The sequence below is a fragment of the Lampetra planeri genome, chromosome 46, assembly GCF_965212315.1.
Source record: "Lampetra planeri chromosome 46, kcLamPlan1.2.h2, whole genome shotgun sequence".
NCBI classification, from domain to species: Eukaryota; Metazoa; Chordata; class Hyperoartia; order Petromyzontiformes; family Petromyzontidae; genus Lampetra; species Lampetra planeri.
In genome coordinates this window covers 4,049,810-4,069,321 of record NC_136152.1, presented here as the reverse complement: position 1 = coordinate 4,069,321, position 19,512 = coordinate 4,049,810, and the positions used below count along the sequence as shown (strand labels likewise).

Below are 19,512 nucleotides of genomic sequence, written 5' to 3'. Positions count from 1 at the left end.
CGAGGCCAGTTTCAACGCCCCGCCCCACCCGGCACACCGCACCCCGGGGCCAGAGAATACAAACGAGAGTGGCGGCAGAAACAGGATGGGCGCGGAGTCGTAGCAGAGAGACTCTGCCCTGGCTGCGGCGGCGGCATCTGGGGACGGGTACGTTTAGCGCGATGATTAGCACGGCCAACTGCGGAGGGCCGCGCGGGATCGCCTAGGAAATCAGGACAAAGTCTGGAGGGTGGCGCGGCTGGGTACACGGGAGGGGCATGGTCAAGATATTGTACTCACAAATGCAGGCGGCGTTTGTTTTCGTGCAGTTACTTATATATCATTACGTTTATTACAGTGCCAGGTGGCCAGAGCCACAGTACTTGGCAAAATACACCCCCCACCCCCTCTGGTCTCCTTCTTCCTGGTCGGTTGTTGCGCTTTAAAAGTGTCTGTGTCCTTTAAAGGGCTGGGTTGACCAACGCTCACTGCGGCGGTGCGTGTTTAGGGGCCATCGTGAACGTGCAGGCAAATCGGCACCAAGGGCAGACAAGTGCTCTAGACATGAGGCCTCTTTGGGATGATTGTGCAGCCATACGTAAGAGTGTTCTGCTCACGGAAGGTTTTATAAAACCTCTCCGTCAGGCTACCAAGGTGGCTGGGTGGCCCAGTAGTACGCGACTAAGGCCCTGCTCGCACGGCTAGGATCCTGTCCCGAATTCAGGCAGCGTTTTTGATGAAACAACTAAATCAAAATTTAATTCTGTAACTCCACGAGAAAATTAAATATGTTTCACCCTATCAGTCCAGTGGCCTTCACGACATGAAAACCAGTGGCATTTGTTTAGCAAACAAACTCTGGACTGGTTTTGACCTTCAGGGTCTTATCAAGCAGTCAGACCTTGCTAAGCAAATACTGCCGGTTTACCGGACATTATTGGTAGGAGCACTTCCTCTAACTGAGGAAGCCTGTCAGGGAACAAAAATTATTTTGTAGAAAATGTCATCATGCTGTTGTGCCGCAATATGGGCGATAAAATTAATAAAATGTTCCGCGTCCTCCGTTCACTAAAAATGTTTTCATCCACCTGCTTATTGGCCAATGAAGATGTACGGAACAGAGGGAAATCAATTCATTAAATCCAATTTATTTGTTGGCTAGAATTCTACGCAACAGCGCATAATGAACGATTATGCAGGGTGACCCATTTCTAGATAGTCCATTGATTTTGAATGATCTCAAATGTGCGCATAGCTGATTGCTGTGAGCGAATCACATCAGGTATGTAATAGATAAAGTGTAGCAGGGCAGTGTTCATCGTTTTAATAAGTGTGCGGGTGTGGTGAGAGAGGTGTTGTTTTCTCTAATGGAGAAACAGGAGCAGGGGAAGACAGAAGCCCAGGTGAATACACGGTATGGGTAAACGATCTAGAGAAGAATAGGTTAACATCGAACGGACAGTGGCTAGAAAAAGTCGTCGCTAACAAGCAAAAGGAAGGAACACGATGACAAGATGACGACGATAAGGACGGTGATGAAAATTCAAATATAAACAGGCTGACCGATATAATGCATCCTTACGCCGTGTTCGCTTTGGACGATGACCAAAATATGTAAATGGACGCGGCCAGCGCCGCCCGTCCCCTTGAAGCGATTACGTCGCTCGCCGGCGGTGAAACGGCACGTGGGGGGGGGGGGGGTTACATAAAATACCTGTTTGAGAAAAATGCGTCAAGAAAGCAAATCTAATGCTGCGGCAATTAGAGCTACGGGGAAAATGGGCTGCGCTAACATTCTCGCGCGCACGGAAGAGGAGTAAACCCATGTGGACACGCGTAATACATTATAATTACGATATGTGAATTGCAATTATCCCGAGCAAATTTTTATTTACAATCTCGGCCGCAACTCCCACGACACCGTGGAGTTGGGCCGTCGCGGGGGGCCCCGGTGCCACGCCACCAGCCCCCCCGAAAACGTGCAAATGCAAGGTCACAAACAAGAGCAGCAAAAGCTAGCGAGCGAAAAAGAACATGTTTCGTTTGATGTACGCCACTTTCGCTCGCAAGCTAACAAAAGCAGGCTTTGGGACGGCGCTCGCCGTGTGACTTGGCTCAAATCTCGTGCCCTTGACAAACTAAATGTACAATGTGCATTCCGCCGTAATAGAGCAATACGTCCAATTACACACCGAAACAACCAGCAGGGCTAGGCTCCGGGCCATGCATATTACTTTCTGGTTACAGTTTCCGTGTCATTTAAATGCGCCGTCCTCTTTCCTGCAGCGAGAACGCTTCCAATAAACCAGCCAGGCAATTGGGAACTCCAGATGCTCGCCCCGCCACCAACGCGGCGGCACACAGCTGCCGTGGCTGCCAGGAAGACAAAAAAACGTGCCAATTTGCCACTCGGCTCTTCGGTGATGTTAACCACTACAGCCTCTGCCTCCTGGGCAGTAACTGAGAGCGCTGCGTGCATCTGTTTCCTGCAAGGAGCTTACGCAGGACCCAGCCCTCATCACGGAACGCCGGAGTCTTGCGCGAGCCGCGTACCCTTTACTTACCGACGCAGAAACACTCCCTGGTGGCTGCAGTACATTGTGCATCCCCCTCCGCCGACTTTTTGAATCTGAACTCTAAAATGATTTCTTTGTTTTAGCTTCTCTTTCCCGAGGTTTTTTTCTTCCCATTAAGCTAATGTTTTGGCACAATCTAAAATTGCATTTTTTTACGTTCTATAAATACACACACGCACAGAGAATGTTTTTCCTCCTACCATGCCTAGCTACGATGCTTAAAGAAAATTGCCAGGGACAAGGCCGCTTTCCAGACATCTGCCTTGTTCATCTTTTGCTGATTATAACATCGGCCCCTGCTTAACAAGGCAATCACCAGGACCGTTAATCTGTCCATCACGAGGGCCTTATCACTTGTTTTAGTCAAATCACAATGTGTGTCTGCTGACAAAAACAAAGATATGAAAACCCGCATCGCTACAATAAAAGAAAGACAATCATATCTGGACAGATATGTATCACACGTACAATAATGTACGCATGCATGCATGCGCCAGGAATGTTTTTGGCCTTAATGACTGCTTGGTTCGTATTGTAAAGTGAAGAAAAGTTACGAGCGAATAAATAGATACATACATAGGCGTATTTGTGCTTTGCCTAATTTAATACGAGCCACAGCACTGAACCATTTGCTGGTATTTGCACTGTCTAATTAAAACATATACCGAAGCTAAGCACACATCATTTTGAATAAATGCTTGATGAGTAATCCTCAAACAAAAAAAACGATCATAACATGTGCAGAATGTGTGTATTTTCGAAGAAACGATACAAATATGGCCTATATCTGATCCAAGTAAAACAAAGGCGCCGGAAAAAACTAGGGTGCCACATTGCTCTCATCAATCTTAAGCATTCTTGATTCGTATACATTTTTTTGTTTAAATATGATGAAGATTATTACGAGTGTGCTCCATAATTCCAGAAGCGCAATTGCTGAGGGAAGCAAAGGTCAGAAATTCAATACACAGCTGGTGCAATTTAAAGATTACATCCAAATATCATTGTCGTCATCATAATCAAACTAACAATGTTGAATACGATTACAAACCAAAAACTAAATAAATAACTTTTGTATAAAATATATATTTGTCATCAATTTTCTGATGCCAAATTATCTCATCCGGCCTGCCGCTTGAAATCCGTTGATCTCAATGGGATCCAATTCCAATTTAATTGCATCCAGTCAGAAAAGCATGACCGGTCAAGATGACCCACACCCCACTCTCCGGTGGGATTTTCAGGTCGTACAGCACTTTGTTTGGAGCGATGTCCGACGTTTCGTGCCATGTGACAAGTTCCTCCAGGAAGCTTCCAGCATGTCGTACAAAACGCCGGACGTCATGTCATAGCCGCGGATACTATGACCCGACTAGCGCGACCGCAAACACCTTCGCAGGAGCGCATTCAGATGGCTTTTGTGGCCGTCTGGAACACTCTTCCCTCCGATATTAGGAAGCCACTGGGGCTATGGACGTTTAAATCTAGAAGGAAAACTCATTTCCACAGAACAGCTTTTTGTGTTTAGTTTGTTGTCCTTCCCCCGCACCTCCGATTAGCGCGGTTGGCTACGTGCTGTGTGAAAGAAGTTCAATGTACACACGCACAGGAGCACCTCACCCACCGACCTTAAATCAACGACAACCAAATTGAATCCTATTGCACTCCAAAGCAGCTGCATCCCTAATTCTGGTTTCCTGACCGGTGGTTTGATGTTCAACATGAAATTCATTTGTGGATGGGGTGTGGGGTGGGTAGGCCGAGGTGGGGGGGGGGGGCAAAGGTGAAAGATATGCAGAATAAATGTATTACCAACAAGTTGAGGCATCGTGCAGAAAAAGATTTACGATGAAAAATTGTAATAACCTTTGGGATAACACAAGAGAGGTTTTGTGTCAGGCCTCGGAATATCGAGGTTTTACCGTTCTCCGCGTAAAACTCCATCGACTGCGACGGTCAGAGATTGAGAATGCATTGTAAACAAAATTGTCCAATGCAATTTCCTACGCAATGATAAAGGCAGAAATCTAGAAAGGTCCTATAAATAACAGTGATGAACAGAGCAGCGTTGGTCCAACGTCAAATAATAAAGCCGAATGGGAAATTGAATAGAAACCACCGCAAGATTGAATGGTGAGATAGGAACCAATTAAAAAAGAGTTCTCCAGAATCAAGAATCAGCATTAATACTGAGCAGACTTTTGCGTTTAATCAAGGGAGAAAAAAAAACGTGCTTTATTGCCGTGACAAAAAATCTCATTTAAGTTTCAGTTTGTTTCGCATGTTTGGCAGTTATGCATTAACGTTGAGAGGTGAAGTCAACCAAATTACAAGACATTTATTAAACGTTATTTATTTAATTACCCACGGAAGTTTCACCGAATCTCAAAAAACTAATTTTCAGCAGCAGTTCAGCACCGGGATACGTTTGGCTCCACTCGGTCAGAACGAGTGCTGGAACGAGCGCTTCACATTTCGCAGGGAACCGGTGCTAAGCCCACACCTATGAGCGAACAACAATCAGCGGACTGCAGAGATGGTTTCACGAAACCCACTTGACATATCCCAACCCCACCTGATTCACGGTCCGTACTGCCAGATCCGACCGTGTCCATCCAATGCTCGCTGAGCTGCGTTGGCTTCCGGTTGCGCAACAAATTCGTTACGAGGCCGTGTTCATTACATGCAAAGCGCTCGCCACAAATGAACCCTACCACCTCGCTGATCTCGTCGAGGAGCATGAACCATCATCACGCGAACTCCGGGCATCCTCGCGGCTGCTTTTGGCTAACGGTCGGAAACTGCATCATGCGCTTCCAGATGCGCTTCTGTGGCCATCTGGAACAATCTTCCTACCCATATCAGGAAGCCACTGGAGCTATGCAATCTTGATTTGAAGCTTTTGTGCCCGCAGGAATCCATCCTCTTTGGTTCTTTCGGTAAAGTCACGTAGGTAGAAAAATATATATATATTACGACGTTTCGATTGCAACAGGCGTAAACAATAATCCAGCAGTGGAGCTATGCACTTTTACATTTATATTGAAAACTAATTTTTTGAGAACTGCTATTTGTGTTTAGTTTGTTGTCCTTCCCCCAGACCTCCGATTAGCATGGTTGGCTACGTACGGTGCAAAGAAGTTCAACACACACATATACATACCGCCCTCTCCGAGCTAAATGACCAACAATAAATGTCAATGGGGTCGTACCCTCGTTGTGTAAACGACACCATGAATCCGTGCATCGGTGTCCTCGTGAGCTCACAATGGCAATGCTTTGAACTGATAATAATTATTATGTACACTCCTCACATGGAGATCACAAGGCTCTGTACAAAACAAGACGAAACAACGATCCGCCGTATAGCCTGAATAGGCTTTTGAGGCAAGTGCTGTTAGTGAGCACCTATGAGGGCCGGCACGGCACACGAGGGGGTGGGTGGCCAACACCACGTCGGCCGCCTTTGTCTCCCGAGTTGGCGATGTTTACACACTCATTTTGAGGCTGAGTCAACCTAGGGGAGGCCCAGGACCAGTTCAAATAATCGTTACTGCTGTTGGCTGTGAGCGGCATTCGAACCCAGATCGCTAGGTTCGTAGTGCAGTGTGCTAACCACTACGCTACGGCTTCCCATACAAAACACACACACAAAAGGCTCACGCCAATAAAATCCAACCCCAAAACACCGTATTTGAATGAAAAATATCCAAAGCTTTCCACATTGGAATAGAATTTTCCTTCGAAAGACTCCACACAAAATGTATGATAATATGAATTCGCAGAGACACGAATTATCCACAGCAATGGGACTTACGCGAGTCTGAGCGACTCAATAAATGTCGCCATTATACAGCACTGTCAATCGCTGCCCATACACGAACGTCGAGTGCACGTTGGTGCATTTCTAATGAGTACTCAGCCACGAGATAGTGCTGAGTGCAAGTCTTATCGCCACACTTTTAACGGAGCAGCGTCTGCTCGTGGCTCGTGGAAGGTGCGCTCTCGTGGTGCTCGCAGTGTGCACCGACGATAAACACAGTCAGCACAAGTGTTGCTCGACTGTACATGGTAAAACTTTGTATGGTGCAGTGCCGATATCCCCGCATTGGAATCTGAATCTTTATTTGTGCATCGTACCATTAGTTGCTTTACTTCGAGGCGTGAGGGTTGCTCTTCAACTCACAGTTCATCGGGAGCTCGTGTATGTAGGCTGCATGGGGGATCTTTGGCTTCGCATGTATATATGTATTTTGTATGTATATCTGTATGTTTTATGTATATATGTATGTTGCATGTATATATGTATGTTGTATGTATATAGTGAGGAGCGGTAGTGTAGCGGTTAGTGCGCTGCGCTATGAACCTGGCGACCCGTGTTCGATTCCCGCTCTCGGCCAACACCAAGTGACGATTATCTGAACCGGTCCTGGACCTCCCCAAGGTCGACTCAGCCTCAAATGAGTACCTGGTGCGGTGTGTAAACATCGCCATCAGGGAGACAAAGGCGGTCGGGCGTGGTGCTGGCCACTCAACCCCTCGTGTGCCGTTTCGGCCTTCATAGGTGCTCGCTAACAGCACTTGCCCCAACAGTCTGTTAAGGCTATATGGGGGATCTTTGTCTTTGTATGTATGTGCCATTGCTCTGTATACTGACAGAGTGAAGTTCGCCCGTGATCAGAGCTCTTGATCTGCAGTTGCAAGGATCCGAGTTGAGACCCTGGTGAGGGGTTGACTCAGCCCTGCCTCCCCATGACCCATCCCTTGTGGATCAATAAAACGGCACCGTTTTTAAGGCTGTCCAAGGCGGTGGCTGTCCCGTGGATCAACTGGCCCTAACCATAGGAATGTGGAATTTCCACCACTAGCTCAGGTCTGCCACGGCTAAACGGGGTATATTTTGTGTGCGTGTGTGAAAACTCACCTTTCGCAAACCTTGTCCCACACTCGGTATTGTATTAAGCATACAATGTCGCCACTATTCACGAGTTGGTCTACGTGTTTGTTCACCATACAGCCCGGTGTTTCTACAATGTTACTACTTGTGATTCTAAATACGTGTGGGCTACCGCCCAGTTCAGTTGTGCCTCGTACACAGCGATGGCGGTGGTGGCGGTGGTGACGGTGTGCATGTGTGTGTTTATTTTTAACAGTCAACAAAAATGTCGCTACAATATTTACGCACGTGGCGAGAGCCAGAGCAGGACGCACGACGGGCAAACTCCGGTCGCATCGTGACCCATTCGGCTCCGCGTTCACGGTTGCAGAGGAGGTAGGAGGAAGGAGGTAGGGCCGCTGGGGTCGCGGGGGTCGCGGGGGTCGCGGGGGTCGTGGGGGTCGCGGGGGTCGTGGGGGCCGCCAGCCGCTGGAACCGACAGGGAAAGGGGGCAGTCCTTACCCGCGGTGGGGTCTGGTGGGCCGAAGTCGAGGGCGTAGCGGAGCACGTGGTAGTTGTTCCACACGTAGAGGAGGTTGTCGCGGGGGTTGTACTGCGCGGAGGCGATGAACTGGTAGGGGTTGGGGAAGGTCACGGCGAGGTGAGCGTCGCGGTGCAGGTTCGTGTTGTACATGTAGTCGATGCGGTTGCCGGCCGCCTCGTTTTCGTCGTCCTCGTAGACGGAGCGCAGCACGTAGAGGACGCCGCACGCCATGAACGCGTTGGAGGCCGAGCGCTTGTCGTAGGCCGTCTCCCACGAGCCCTCGATGCGCAGCGTGTACGGGTTGAGCTGGCTCACTACCACGCGCCCGTTGTTCTGCTCCGTCGCGTAGATGACCCACAGGCCGTTCTCGTCCACCGCCAGGTCCATGTCGGACTTGCCGCCCCAGCGGTAGGGCGACGTGTCGTGGTAGTTGGCGTTGGGGATGATGGCCTCGCCGCTCTTGATGCGCGTGCGCAGGTCGAACTTGACGACGTTGCGCGTGCGCTCCTTGTTGAAGAACACCGCGCCGTCGTACACCACGAAGCCCGTGCCGTCCACGCGGTGGGGCAGCTTGTAGGTGGTGGACGGGCGCCCGGCGATGAAGTCCTCGAGCGAGGCGAACTCGGTGAGGCCGTCGGTGCGGTAGGGCAACCAGGGCATGTAGTAGACCCGGTCGGTGGCCTGCAACGGGTCTTTGCACCAGGCCCCCGCTTGCTGCTCGGCCTCGAAGAGATGCAGAGCCTGCGAGACGGCTCTCAGCGAGCCGGGGCACAGGAAGACTGCGGGGGAGAGGAGGGCGGGGGAACGGGAGAGAATGGAGGGGAGGAGAAGGAAGGAGCAGGCACAAATCCACAAGCAACACGTGACGCATTGAACAGTGGCGGTAGAGGCCCTGCTCGACGTTGAAGACGAGCTTCATGGAAATTCATGGACAGGATTTCGCCAGGGTTTAATTTGGAATATTTTTCAGGGATACTAAAACCCCCCAGGATTCCCTCCCCCTTCCTGTCCACCCGCCATCTTCTCCTATCTAACCTCCCCTCTCCCCTAACCCCGCCACCCTGCCCCTCCTACCCCTCCCTCTAACCCTCGAATCCATCCCTTGACATCAATCTTAACCATGCAGGTCAGGGTGAGAAAAATATCTTCTGGAGCACAGCCCCTGGACAGCTCCAGGTGAAATGAAGCCACGGCTCCGAACAAGAATTGGCGATTGTTAAAATGAACGAAGCGACGAGTTGGCGGCACCATGGACGTAGAGATGGTTTGGTAAGGTTCGCCGTGAGCAGAGTAGACGGATGCTTTGCTTGTTCTACTACAACGCATGTGACCGGGTGAGCACACACTTTATGGATGATCGTGCGGTTCGAGTTGGGGGGGGGAATTTAAAAGTAAATAACACGCGCCTTGTTTTAAATTCAAGTACATGAACACCTTACTATTGAGTGCACCTGATTGATTACCTTACACAAGCAATATACAAACACTGGACTGGACAATATACATTTTTTTTTTCTTGCTGTGGTGTTCCCACCTGATGAGGATTGCTTGTGTTGCGATCGAAACGTCGTGATTTGTTTTGTTTTATTATATATTATTTTATACCTACGTGACTTTACCGAAAGAACCAAAGAGTATGGATTCCTGCAGTCACGAAAGTTTAGATTTTTCTCCAGGTCCTCTGGTTTTTCCCTCCACATTTAGAAACGTTTTGAGAGTATTTGGCTGCTATCAATTTCCACGTGGTAAACCACTTCGTTCAGCTATCATCTGTGGCCAAGTAGCTTCTGAAAAAGAGCTACGTAGCTCAGTGGGCCCGACCTGGTAAATAAAAAACTGAGTCTCAGCTGTTTTTCAGGAGGATCCTGCCAAGATTCTGCAATAGTGGGCGGTGTGACCTTATGTAATCCCAATTGAGTCCATTGTCAGGTACATTGTTTGGATGCAATACCAGGTACACAACTGTGTGTGTATTTTGCCATGGGAACCATGTAGAGGAGTGAGGGCACCTGCAGACTCCACACAGAAAGCTGGCCGCGATGGTAATCAAACCCAGGCCCTTCTTGTTGTGAGGCACAAGTGCTAACACTTCGCCCATCCCGCCAACTAAACCATTTCAATGTCACGATATTGGCGCGAGGTATACGTGCGGTGTTGTATTTGTACGGGAAATTTGTAATTAGTACGGGACTCATTATTAGCTTGCGGTGATCTTTTAAGTGCCACCTTTTCAAGCATTATGACTGCCTCTCCTCTCTAATGCTCAACCTTATGTCCACAAAGTCACCGGTACAAACCGTGATGAGACGTAACTTAACACATGACCATCGATCACTACCCACTCACTGCCCTGGCCCATGCTGTAATTTATTCAAGCGTGCCTGGTTCCTCAAGATTGAGCGGCAATGCTAATGCACTCTAGCGCACTTTAGAAAAATACCAGAAATAAATAAGGCACATGATAATGATGAAACAAATAAACCGCATCACGGAGCAGATTATAATTTTGTTTGGGTTAATAACGGATTCGATAGCTTGTTTTATATTTAAATAAGTACATCTCCGTCCGGTGTGAGTATTGCATGAATATTGCAACCTATGAAATAATGTAAAATTACAATATTTATTTACAGTCCTTTGTCAATCCACCGATGATTAAATGTCTCCCCATGCCATTATGGTCACGGGCAGTTGTTTGGCCATACTTAACAATGGCAATAATAATATCGACTTGTAACAAGCCGCACCGTATTCGCTCGCTCTCCAAGAGAGAGGGCGACTGAGAAGCATGAGGAACCACAGAAGAGCGCCAAGGCAGACACGCAGTGACTGAGCCGGCGAGAAATTTCCCCCAAGCTCTGTGATCCTCCACAGATGAAGGCACTTTCAGCCAATGAATGAGTGTTCAAAAATGGGACGAAACCCGAGGACCTGGCGAAAGCACACGGCACGCGAAAGGGCGACACTCTATCCAATACGGGGGAGGGGGGAACAGATGGAGTCTACACGTGCTCTACCGCCTTCTCCAGGCGAGCCAGGGTATGGCTCCTCTTCGACGCCCACGGGAAGGGATTTTCACAACATTTGTGTGATCCACCAACCCTCGCCTCCACAGTGCCGGACTACAGGCCAACGGGCATAGCCACCAGCGCACATTCCATCACTAGGCTGAGCCACTGCGTGATGGCGAAGGATGAGGAGGAGTGGGGGTCACCCAGAACTGGTTTCAGATATCACTTTTAGATCAATATTAGCTGTGACCGAGAAGGGAACTCAGGTAGCTGAGTTCATAGCACAGGAGGCTAACTACTGTGCCACGGCTCCATCGCCTAAGGATAAAAAATATATACTTCACCACTTACGTTAACACCGTGAAGAAAAATGTGCAGGATAACGCAATAATAACAAGCGGTGAGAGGCAACATATTGTGGCTTCCAGTTGAATAAAGCAAACATCGCTCTTTAAATGGAATTTAAGAAACCCCAGTGGCAGTCCCATCGAAGGAAGCTCACCACCGCCATCCTTAACACAGACGACAAACATGCATTAGCATGAACATTCTATAACGCTTTTAAACATGTGCTTGTCCTCGCTGCTCTTTGTTTGTGGCACAGAATCTGATGGGTAGCTTGTCAAGGCAAAAGGAGTTTGCGTATGCATGCTCATTGCACTCTTAGCACTGGTTTGTGTCTGCAACTTTATTGAGGAAACCATTTGATCGATCTGGCCAGTTTCAATTAGGATGCGACCCTAATAGAGACAAAACTTTACCGCAAAATTTAATTCATATTGCATCTCAACAATAGCTACCGTGACCTCACTCACCCACCCTTACAGACGTACGGACAAAAGCTAACGCATAAATGCTTACAACAAGTTTGGACAGCGTTAAAAAGTGCCACTTTCATCGTTGACACGGGCTTTTGACCGAGCAGTGTGTGTGAATAGTGGAATCGGCTGATGTTTTGAACAATGACCCCGTCTTGACACGCTTTGCTTTGGACACGATGGCTTGCTCGCGCGCTGATACGACAACTTGTTCACTCGCTGCAGCATGGCAAACCTTCCTGTCAGAAGGCCGTGTTAACAAAAAAGGATGGAAGCGTTTTTTTATCCGATCGTGAAAGGCATCTTCAGCTTGCGTTAGCACGCCGCTGCCAACGCCAGTTCGTAGCGCTCCGTGCGTGGAAACTACCTCGAGATGGTTTATTCTTTCCATTACTTTGCTTGCTCCGTGCACACATGTAAACACTTTGTCTCGTGTTTTCTGCACAATGTATAAAATTGTACCAATGGCAAAAGCCAAGTGCTTAACTCTGGGTATGACACACGTATTATCATTATCATTACTCCGTCAATAACGCTGCTGTGCCGAAATTTGTTACGTATATGTCCACAGCCGTTGCATGTTTTATGTTGTGCTGATTGTTTGAACACGTCTCAAATTGACCGAATTAAAATGTAAAATTCTTCTTAACAAACGATGTGCTTCATCATCATCGTCATCATCGTCAGCCATGAGCGTTTAACTTGCCGGATAAAGGCATCTTCAAGCCTAAAAACGTCAAAGCATAGTCTGCAGCTCGCTCTGAGATGTTTAGAAAACAGTGAGGCTCATGGGTAGTTGGTGGGGGAAAGTCAAGTGGCATCAAATTTCGTGACCCTCAGGGGAATTGCTACTTTGTTAGCATTGACTAAGCGACCGGTGGGAATTTCTACTTTGTTAACATTGACTAAGCGACCGGTGGGAGTTTCTACTTTGTTAGCATTGACTAAGTGACCAGTGGGAATTTCTACTTTGTTAACATTGACTAAGCGACCAGTGGGAGTTTCTACTTTGTTAACATTGACTAAGTGACCCTCAGGGGAATTTCTACTTTGTTAACATTGACTAAGCGACCAGTGGGAATTTCTACTCTGTTAACATTGACTAAGCGACCAGTGGGAATTTCTACTTTGTTAACATTGACTAAGTCACCGGTGGGAGTTTCTACTTTGTTAACATTGGGCAGCGGAATGGACGCAGAGAAACGTCATGATGCTGTGGAGGGAAGTTCAGAGGTCAGGGAGCTGAGCTGGCACCACTGAGATCCGTGATTCAAATCCGAGGCGGCTGCCCGTCATTTAACCGACTTCTCTAGCGCGGCGAGTTGATGGCCTCAGCCTAGTCGCCAACGACCGCAGGAAAATAATACAATTTGGTTCTGCGCTGCGTTTGACTAAAAAAGTTGACCTGGCAGCACGGCCGGCGCACTTGAGTTGGCGGTCGACCCTCGGAGTGGACCGCGATCCTCAGAGGAATGGCGGTGCCCCTGTGGCCGCCCCCTCCGTGATACGTGGATCAAACAAATCGCAATTCCGATTACCACGGTAGGCTATGTACGGTGCGAAAGAAGTTCAACGTACATACACAGATACAAATCGCTCGAGGCACGGGCACGGCAGCGAGAACAGTTTGTGCGAATGCTGCCGCAAGAGGTCACACGTTTGGCGTATCGGCCCTGGCTGGCTATGCGTGACGAATTGAATTGGCAGCACGGCCAGGCACGGGTACTCCCGCAGCGCTCTTGCAGATTTACGAATGGAAAACTCTTCAGCCAATCAGCACGAGCGAACCCGGCCACGTGATCACCCCGTGTGACCACCCCACGTGTTCAGCTTAGCATGCACGCACCCTCAGCCCTGTAGGGGCGTATTTCAAAATGTTCAGCGGCGAACGCCCTGCACTGTGAATCCGGTAACAATGGGCTCAATTCCTGGCCACAGCTAACATCGGTGGCGAGTTAAATCTGAAATGATCCCAAGTAGCCATCAACAGAAATATGGCATAATGAGGAAGGGCCATTGCTTGAAACGTCGGCTATGTTTTCTATTTAAACCAATGCGTTCTTGATTATTGGGTCGAGTTTTTTTTATTTAAATGATGACAAAAAAGCCCTTGTTATTGACACGGCATGGTGAAGGACTTCATCCAGCAGGGCTATACATTTTTGTTTGATAACATTGTACTGTGCATGCTGTAATAGTTGTGGTTTCCTCTCATTGCAATGAAGGCTTTGATTTAGGTTGGTAGCCCACTAGCCATTAACATCCACTTATCCGGTGATCCAAGCCAAGTGAGAAAAGGGGGTTGTGGTCATTTCCATTGAAACACACGGGATAGCCATTCCATATTCCCTTGACAGGAGCCGGTCTCTCCCCATCTGATGACATCTTTTGACTTCGCTCTCGTGGGAAAATGGCAACGTTAAACACTGCCCCATGCATTGTCACAATTGTTCCGCTGTGGTTCCGTTTTTCCCCCCAATTGTATTGAAGTGAGCCGCGTCTGTGGGGCTTCGGTGCCCCTCGCACAGCTGTCCCCTGGCTACCAGGCCTGCACGAGGCCTCACGAGTGGCATCGCAAAACCCTGGAAGTCGCGCACAAGAAGACGATTAGTAACTCGGGAAGTGCACTCTTATAAGTCATTTGTCATGCAGTTCATTTATCATGCAGCGCATTTGAGTTTTAGATTTCCCCGCTAATAAATAATTAAAACGCAGCGCACACTACGACGCGACTGTAATGATAAATTAGAGCAATTTTGCATTTGGACTTATTTAAATTTAATGTTTGTAATATTTTCCAACCCGCCCGCGCTATCTATGATTGTTGCAGAGGATGGGACAGTGACAAGGTAATTGTAACTGATAATTGGTTAATATAATTGTCATAGCTATTAGGATATTAGGATTACATTATTTTTCAAACCCCATCATTATGTATTAATCATGGAACTGAATAATTGCATCCATGTCAGGGGTTAATGTATTGAAAAATATTTTATTAAGCATGCATTTAAATCTACCATTACCACTGCTTTGTAGAAACATTTTTGCAACCCTTATAATGTATTAGTTGGTGATGGGCAGAGGGGGGGAGAGAGGCTGGGGGGGACCGGGCCAGTTCAGACATCACTCACCAATGCTGTCAACCATGGGCAGGAATCGTACCCAGGTTGCCTGCTTCACAATGCATTGCACTCGGAATCAAGGCCATGCCCACAATGACCAGCGTGGCGAAGTATGGTTAAACAACCCCCACGACTGACATGATGATATGGGTAGGGAAGCCAGTGGATTAGCTAAAGGGCTGAAAAGCGTTGTTAATTATGATTGGTAATGTGATGTATACATGCCGACATGTGTCTTGCGACTGCAAAGGTACCCTTTAACATCATGGATTATAACGGGTCTCTCACAGCACACCGCTATGCAGTGGAATTCACTTTTCTAAAAGCAGCAGGACCCTTGCCGAAAACATCATCCAATTATATACTTTGTGTCATGAGGCAGCGTTGATGATGAATGCTATCCTTTTTTTTTATTGTACACATCCTGTAAATGGAAACTGTTCGCAAAACCACTCTTGATGAATTGGGTAAAAAAACCCCTAAGTGCTGCTCAAGCATTTAATATGCTTAATTTTCTGCACCAAAGACGATGAATACGCAACATCGACGTGGAAAACCACTCCACGGTGTATTTTTAGTTTTCTGACGGGAACAAAAATACCTCGCAATTATAAACGCCAAATATACACCCCAAGTATTCTCAGTATGCGTGGAATTGCTTGCTCTGCATCTCAACCTCCAACGCCACGCAGGGCGGTTTGTTTTTGTACATTAGCTCTGTCCATCTGTCCGTCTGTTCATCCCTCTCTCTGTCACATGGCGTCATGATAACGCTCAGAGCAACGATCCAATTTAAACTACAATGCTAGTACAGTATTGTGTTGCTGCTACTGGAGTGTCTTACCCTACAGAAAGCCGGGCGAATTAATTAAAGCATTGCCCAAAACCTGCAAACACAATGCATATTTAAATATATATTTGCAAATATCCAAAAGTGTTTCACCCTGGCAGCTACGTCGGTAGCTTCCACACTCTTAATTAAAATTCTTCCGAAGACAAACGCATCTTGGAGGGCTTGACATAATGCCATGCGTATGCATGATGTTTCGAACGTGTTCTCGAATGGAAGCACATGACAGGTTGCACGTTACCATTTAACAGCTACCGGCAGCATTAGGCAAGGCCAAAAGCGCACTTTAACTTTTTCTAAACATAATGTGTACATTAATAGCAATTATAATTTATGCCTGAAATGTAGCGCTCTATTTACGAGTCGCTGTTATAATTTTAGATACCCCACGAGCAGAAGTGCTTCTATTGTGGAGATAACCAGCAAAACTATCTGATCAGATATGACATTTTATTATAAGCATGCCACCAAAAGTATTCCAATCTCATTAACAATTTACCAATTACAGATAAGACTCTAAAAATAAAATTTTTAACAAATTCGCACAACCATTACTTTTAATATCACAAGTCGAAAAATCGAGAATGTCATTATAAGTGATAGAATAACTCGCGATTGTCAAGTGGAGCCTCGGTGAAGCGAAGCAATCGAAGGGCCCTATTCAGCAGAGAGCCAAGACATTTGAGAAAGGAGACGCGATGACGACACTTGCGTTTCTAATACGAGCCCACAAGGCCACGAACTGAAATCGGGCAGAGAATTTCCGTGCACACACAAAAATAAAGTCGACATGGTTATGCTCAAGATTGACATCAGTAATTAACGTAACAATTCACGGCCCTCTGTCAATCCACTATAGGGCCTCGCCGCGCCATATCAGCCGTTGGCGTTGTTTGACCAAATTTCACCATGTTGGTCAGTGAGAATTGGTGCAGGTGAGGGTGGGGGGTGGGGGGTAATGTGGGGTTGGGGGGGTGTCCCTGACCCACCGACACTGGCTGTGGTCGGGAATCAAGTGCAGGTCGATAGCTTCAGGGCCAATTGTGCCAACCACTGTGCCACTAATCTTCAGAGTAAAACAATTATTTTTGTAAATTGTATTCTTAATTGTTGTAAATAACGACGGTTGTCTTACGAACAACGGTCGTCCAAACCCTTGCCAGGAGCATGTGGAATTTATTCCACCGGCTTAGAGCCAGTCATTTTAGATGACACTGACATAACTTTCGAATAAAAGTTTACAATCTCATAAATTACGATGTAAGCTGTGTGCACCCTTGAGGCTTCACAGTTATCCTTCATCAATGTCTACGAACCTTCCTGGCACTCAAAACACAAGGGAGGGGAATCTAGATATTACTTTTTCCATCTGAATACAGTATTGCATTCTCTGAATTAGATTACACTACTCCATTTAAATTGCACGAGACTAAATTTGAACAAAAGCATTCTCGAAATGACACATTTTACAGTGTGTAGCCCTCCGATTTTTTTCGGGTTTGCACCGTGTGTTGTTCTGCACGATGTCCAACGTTTTGCTCCGTGAGAGCTGGGGGCTTCAGGAAGAAGCTGCGCTACGAACCTGGCAACTAGAGTTCGATTCCTGGCTGCGAGTGACAGCAGTGCTGTCATCCGTGGCCAGAAATCGGCATCTTCGTAGCCCAGGGCACTAATGACTGCACTGACACTTTCATACGCACAAATATGATTCACGGTAATATTATGTTTGCTAACTCAGGAAAGCCCCACCGAGTCTCGTGACTCTTTTCTGGGGAAGATCCTTGTCAAGCTTTTGCAGTTGGCGGCGATGATGGCTACGTGCAATGCCAAATCGAGTCATTTGCAGGGTATTTTTTTTACATTCAGAAAATTTGGACCGTGACGCCGGCAGATAGACGGCGCGCAGCATCGTCACGTTTGACGCCCCACCACGGTATTAACCAGGGCGGCCGCTGGATTCGGACCATGAACCTCTGCGACAAGCGACGAAAACGCACTGCCGCTTGGCCATGTCAATGCCCAACACAGTCCATCGCACGAAATACCACTCCCCACCTCTCCCCTGTATTGGTGTGCACAAGCACACGCACTTCCATTGTGTGCATTCCCTATGCCCGCACACATCACGCATGTCTGCGAAACGCGCAGAAATCATGCGAGTCCTGCATGTGAAAATATCGTTAATTTACATCCCCGCTGATATGCACATCACTCACACGCTCACACCTCTACACTTACTCACAAGACAAGTATCCCCCATATAGCCTGTAATAGACTGCTGGGGCAAGTGCTGTTAGCGAGCAGCACCTATGAAGGCCGGCATGGCACATGAAGGGGGTGGGTGGCCAACACGACGCCCGGCCGCCTTTGTCTCCCTAGTCGCGATGTTTACACACCGCACCAGGTACACATTTGAGGCTCAGTCGACCTAGGGCAGACCCAGGACCGGTTCAGATAATCGGCACTGATGTTGGCCGTGAGCGGGAATCGAACCCGGGTCACCAGGTTCATAGCGCAGCGTAGCGCTGACTGCGATGCTACCGCTCCCACACACACTCACACACACCGACTCCCACCTCGACATGCATCCCACCTTACACACACTGCTGCTGATGTAGTAATGTTAAACAAGGCAATGCATTAATGGCTCTTTTGTGAAGCTCCATTACATTGAGCTAGTAACCTTCTCCAGTAGCAATTGTCTCTTGTAATTCCACGAGAAGACACCAACAAAACAGAGATGGCTGATCGCCTGTGCATAATGCAAGAAAGATTAGGGCAATTATGCTTTCATGATTGTGATGTAGCGAACGGCTAGAGCAGTGGCGCAGTAGTGGTTAGCGCACTGCATTATGAGCAGAGTTCAATTCATGAATCACAGCTAACATCAGTTACGAGAGATACCTGAACCGGTCATGACCTTTCCCTTCGACCCCCAACCCCCCTCCGTTTAACAAATCCATATGTACGTTGAACTTCTTTCACACCGTACGCAGCCAACCGCGCTAATCGTAGGTGCCTGACGTCTCGTCACCGAAGCTCGCCCTGCAGGAGCAGATCTCCCGCGATCTGGGACGGTCCACGGAGGTGCCGGAGAACCGTTTCCGTCTGGCCCAACGAGGGGCTATGACCAGCAAGGATCGCCCTGTCCGCCTCCATGTCTTGACCACGGTCCCAGCAATGAGGGACCACGGAGGAAAAGAAAGGCGCAGAGACGTCCGCCCGTCCAGCGTATCGCGAATGCGCCAGTCGCAACCGCCGCAGGGAACCGAAATCTGGTGCAGAAGTGGAGCAGTTGACGTTTGGTCTCCTGCGCAGAGAGGGCCTATGACCAATTGTTAAGATCCACGAAGTGACCAGTGGGCACGGAGATGCTAATCCACGTTGACCGGCGTGGTGAAGTATTACGGTCAAACAACCGCCGTGACCTCGCTATGCGGGGAAGCCCATATCCAGTGGCGCATTGACAAAGGGCTGCGAATGTAATTTTAATGATCATGTACCGGCTCATTTTAACAACAGCGGAGAAACACAATGCACAGAAGAGTAGTTTGAGTTTGACAAATCCCCATAAAATGGTTTATTGTACGAACGCAATTAAAGGCCGAGCCCTTCATCACACCGTGACAGTTTAAGGTTTCAATTGTTGCTTTTTGTCCTCATTTTCAAGAATGTTTGGCCTGGATTAGCTCAACAGTTTAGGGAGTGGTGTCTGGCCAACTGCGTCTCGATC

General features: G+C 47.9%; 1 protein-coding gene across 2 annotated transcripts in view; it reads right to left on the bottom strand.

Annotated features, from left to right (window-relative positions):
• Positions 1-19,512, bottom strand: part of LOC144733339 (adhesion G protein-coupled receptor L2-like) — a 351,793-nt gene that overhangs the window by 122,151 nt on the left and 210,130 nt on the right. For both annotated transcript variants that reach the window (XM_078615186.1, XM_078615187.1), the window contains exon 5: positions 7,954-8,754. In XM_078615186.1, coding sequence (XP_078471312.1) covers positions 7,954-8,754 — 801 coding nt within the window. The remainder of the gene's footprint in view (positions 1-7,953; positions 8,755-19,512) is intronic.